We start from the raw sequence: 4812 nt of genomic DNA, 5'->3' as shown, positions 1-4812 counted from the left end.
ATGTCGGCGTGTCAATAACTGCAATCAGTTGAGCAGACAAATTATCACAAAGCGCTAACGAATGTTATTCAACTTGCCTGCTCACATGACGACGCCAAAATTAAATCATTCAATGCTATGATAAAACGTACAACAAAATGTGACAGTCACAGAATATAATTGACATCATAAACGTCATAGCAAACATGCACAACAGGAAATGGAACTTTGAAAATGAAATCAGAATAAAATAGGATATGAACTTGTCTAATGATTATTGCTGCACTGACTGACAATAATAATTAAACCAAGTTAGCTCTGGTGAACAATTCAGTAAATCAAGTACAAAAACATTAATTTTCATTTCTAATTTCATCACTTATGATATAAAAGTATGGAACCAGGATATATTTTTCCTGATATATACCTAATACATTCATTCTCAGGCACTTGAGGCATTTTCCCCTCTTTGAACACAACATAAAATTCAGAGATCTCTCTGTCATTTCAAAATATATTAAATAAAAGTGCTTCCCAGGCATCAGCTGTCTTTACACTCTTTGGATTCCTCCACATACATCTGCATGTTGATGTAGGGAGAAGTCGTTGATTTCAAGGGAAGTATGGAGGCATTGTCCATAGTTGTCTCTTTTTCAGAGGCCTCTAGCCAGGGGAAATTGTTCTCTAAGTTTGTGTCAAACCTCTTGGCAGCTGCGGACTCACTGGTGGTGGCATGAACTGTCCATGTGCAGTCTGCGGGGAGGGGTGTAAGGAGGGAGTCAGCCATGTTTATCTTCAAAAGAAATGACCTCAACGACTGCTCCAGCTGGTAAAGATATCTGTCTGTCTGCTAAAAACAAAGAAAAACAAAGGCAGAAAGTAGAGGGTCAATAAGCACTACAAATATATAAAATTCTATTAAAGTTTGAGATGGAAATATGAAACAGAACCCCATTGCTATAAATCCCAGTGCAAAAACTAATTCTGTTAACTGACATTTTCAAAAGATGAATTTTTTAAAAACAACCTCAGATTTCACATTTATTCTGTTTATGGAGGAAAATCTACAGTTGCTTCCCTTTTACCTGGGTTTGAGCCATATCTGGCTTATTGATCTCCAGAATGAACTTTTCTAATGGCTGTAATTCCTTATTGCAAACTACTAGAGCAACTTTTTCAAGCTGATTACTTGAGTTGAACTCTGATATTCCATTTACAACCTGTGAAGAAAGCAAAATATGAGCAATAAAATATTTCAGATGTAATAGTTTCATAGAGTAATATTCTTTTGTACTTGCACTTAACAAGAGCAATAAACACCAAAAACAAAATACAATACAAAATGTATTTATTTTTTGCATTTGCGTTCTTGCATTACAGAAAGTCACTCCCACACAATCTGCAATATTCAACATCAATATTCTGCAATATTCAACATCAACCATATCTGAAAACTTCTGAAGTTTTCATTTGACAAGCAGCTTGTCATATATGCTCAAGAGCACATTACCATAATACCGGTATACTCAATAAGAACCTTATCAAGTACTGATTACCACAATCATACACTTTAAACTTTCTCGTGCAAAGTTTGAACGCCAGAATGAATACATATCGAACACGACTTACCTACAAAACCTTACGCCCTGCCCCTATCTCTTATTGGCGTTTCCACAAAAGAAAATAATTTTATTCTAATTCACCGAGTTCAACCGAAATAAATTATATATCTATGTTGAAGCTTACACCAATTTCACTTTAGGATGTAAAGATGTCAATAAACTGGATGCTTCACTTCAGGGCATTAAATGGCATCACATTTTAGTAACTGTGAAAAACATGATAAAATTGTGATTTATTTATGCTGATTCTTCCATTCCCTGCAAATGTGTCTGGATAGAGCAGGCTTTAATGAACCAGGTAAACAAATATCAAAACAATGAATCTACTAGACGTACTATTTATAAAATTACTTGATTTCAAAAAACGAAATTAGAAAACATTATTTTTCAACACAAATATTGTTGAAAAACAAAACTACTGTGCTAGTGTACCAAAGTTTCAAAACAAGTTTCAAAAGTGAAAAAGAACTCTGCTAGTCCTAATAATGGAGCAAATTTTTTGTTAATTAGCATTCATGTGAAAATGCAGTTGTGTCACTTGATACCATAATTGCATGCGGAACACTTCAGCAAATCAGCATAATTTGTAGCAGTCATAAATTAATCAAGATGGAGGATTCCAAATGCAAACAACAGTTGTTAAACTTTAAGACCACACATGTATATCCACAATGAGATATGAAAATTGTTTAAAAATTTTGCAAATAAGTTTGGTACTGGCTTCTGTCTCTGCAGTTTCAAGTATAAATTTGCATATATTTTTAATAGTACATTTACAAAGTACATTGGTTATTTCAAGTTTCCTGTAAAATTATTTAGGATTATTCAGCCATTCTTTTTTATGTATGATGATTGAAAAACTTATATCCCCAATACTTGAATTTAAAAAAAAATCACATAAACATTTCATATGATTTAAAAGCAAATAACAATCTCTAAAACTTATTTTTTCACTTCATGATTAATTACCAGTAATCACATAAACAATAAATTTTAGTTTATGTGTTCAGAAACATGATGTCTAGAACATTTTCTCACAACCCATATCAGTATGTCTCGGAACTTTCCTACTTTGTATCTTTTAATCTACATGTACATGTATATTTACCTGTGTGATGTACTGATTAACCTCGGGATGAACACATATTTGTACAGGGACATTGTATTTTTTTCTCCTTTCAAACACACCGGCAGGATATAGTTCCCTGTTATACAGAATACTGTGAATGGCAACCTCCAGAAATTCACTGAAAATGTCCAGACCTATCTGTGTGGCTTCAGATTCTGCCATTCCATTCAGCTCTTTTATCTATAAGCAGAGAAATAAGAAGTGTTAAAGAATCATACATGGCCCACATATGACAATATTGACAAGTTTAATTTTTTTACAAAACATACCAAGCAGACTAGGAAAGGGTTCATATGATGTTGAAGTGACCAAAGACGGCAAAATAGAAGAATTATGAAAGGGAGTACTGGGTACATATAAACATAGATATGAAATATAATGCAGAGTTCTATGTATGGACTTTTACAATAGGATATTGGGAATTGATTCAAAGATTACTGTAAATCTAGTATTTCATCAATTATTGTGCAAAATATTCATTTTTAAATACAATATGTCAGAAAAGAAGATGTTTAATGAAATTATGCATGATTATTTTCATGCTGACCTAATTAAAAATACTACATTAAAATGTCTATTCATGGAGGGCAAAGACTCTCTGACACGAGTCCAAAAAGCCTGTGAGAGGGAAGCTTGCTCTCTTTATAAATGTAACAAGTAAATTTGAGAATAGTTGACTATTTTGGAGATTACATACTATACCTAATGAATTCAAAAATTGTGATTCAATATGGCAATCTGTACTCTGACATTTTGAATCTCACGCAAAAATCTTGTCCACAGAGATTTGCTTAAATCTGTTTAAATTTCAGCATTTATTCTAAAACAAATCCTTTAAAAATATTGTTAAATTAAAAAAATGTTCTGCAACTAGATGTTTTAAATCATTTTCTTTGCAAATTGTTCAGAGCTATGTAACTTTGACAGAAATAATTATATTCTTGTTAAATGTTCGGAGCATTGTCACTTTGACGAAAATTGTCGAATGATGTTTGCTCTACCATCATGACAACACAATGCAAACTGAGCACGCAACCATAAGCAAAATGAATAAATACTTGGCGGATCCAGAGACATAAATAACAGAGATTGGCAACTCCACCATTAGCGTGTTTTGTTGTTGAAAAATGGTACGGGACCAACCTTACTTTGAGAATTACATTTTAGTAAACTGAGATATTGATCTTAAACCGAAAGTATATTGTTTTTATCAATGAAAAGTGTGCATAGGTTTTAGACATTTTTGAAACAAAAAATTGAAAAATAAGATTCATAAAAAGAAAATATTTTTGCCAGCTATAAAACATCGATGAAATCTCGGACGACGGGTAGCCAACTGCCTACTAAAATTCCTCTTTTGATATTGTTTATATGACATAAACTCATGAAAATATATTTTGAATGTTTTGGTAATAGGTTAAGCTGTTTATATTTCGATATAATTGTTTATTTAATAGAAAGATATAATGATATAAACTGGTAAAACTTTACAATAGGGACCGCGAGATTTCGATCAGTTGCCAATCTCTGTTATTTATGTCTCTGGCCGAACTAACTGTGTACATTTTTAATGAATCTGATAAAGAAATGTGATTGTGTTACTGCATTTTCCCTCCAATGGTCACACCGTAAAACCTATTATTGGTTAAAATTACATTTTATTGCTGAGAGGAATTCGCAATTTCAGACACATGGTAAATGTCAGAATATCTCACAGCGTCTCAGTTTCAGTACAAAAAAAAAACTGTTCAAAGACATTTGGCATTCAATCACAAAACTTACATTGTATATGTTGGTAATAGCTCTTAAAGATGATCGATACTTGTATATTAAATAATTTAAGGTATAGATCAGCTGTAGATTATTCCGTTACATGCCACGACTCAATTACCAGTATTCATTTAAACTTGATTTCTGCATTTTCACAATAAAATTTTACAGTATATATTTGAAAACGAATAGAATAAATACCATTTCTTGTCTACAATGAAAAAAAAATCTGAGATTTGGGTTTTAAAGCTCCATTGTCTTCATTATCATCATCATGAGTGAATGCACTTGTTTACAAGGAAATGCTTTACG

The 4812-nt window shown here is 32.2% G+C and overlaps 1 protein-coding gene across 3 annotated transcripts; it reads right to left on the bottom strand.

The window, feature by feature from the left end:
• Nucleotides 1-140: 140 nt before the first annotated feature.
• Nucleotides 141-4812, bottom strand: LOC105331665 (mitotic spindle assembly checkpoint protein MAD2B). 3 transcript variants are annotated; one of them, XM_011433952.4, is made up of 4 exons: nucleotides 4702-4812; nucleotides 2710-2910; nucleotides 1065-1199; nucleotides 141-829 (listed from the first exon to the last, which is right to left on the bottom strand). In XM_011433952.4, the coding sequence occupies exons 1-4, from the start codon at nucleotides 4702-4704 to the stop codon at nucleotides 521-523; spliced, it is 648 nt and encodes a 215-aa protein (XP_011432254.1). In that variant the 5' UTR covers nucleotides 4705-4812; the 3' UTR covers nucleotides 141-520. The 3 variants fall into 3 exon arrangements, with proteins under 3 accessions (XP_011432254.1, XP_011432255.1, XP_065933325.1); XM_011433953.4 differs by having other exon boundaries at nucleotides 141-826; XM_066077253.1 differs by lacking the exon at nucleotides 4702-4812.

The sequence above is a fragment of the Magallana gigas genome, chromosome 2 (genome assembly GCF_963853765.1).
Source record: "Magallana gigas chromosome 2, xbMagGiga1.1, whole genome shotgun sequence".
NCBI lineage: Eukaryota > Metazoa > Mollusca > Bivalvia > Ostreida > Ostreidae > Magallana > Magallana gigas.
This window is presented reverse-complemented; position numbering and strand designations above follow the sequence as displayed.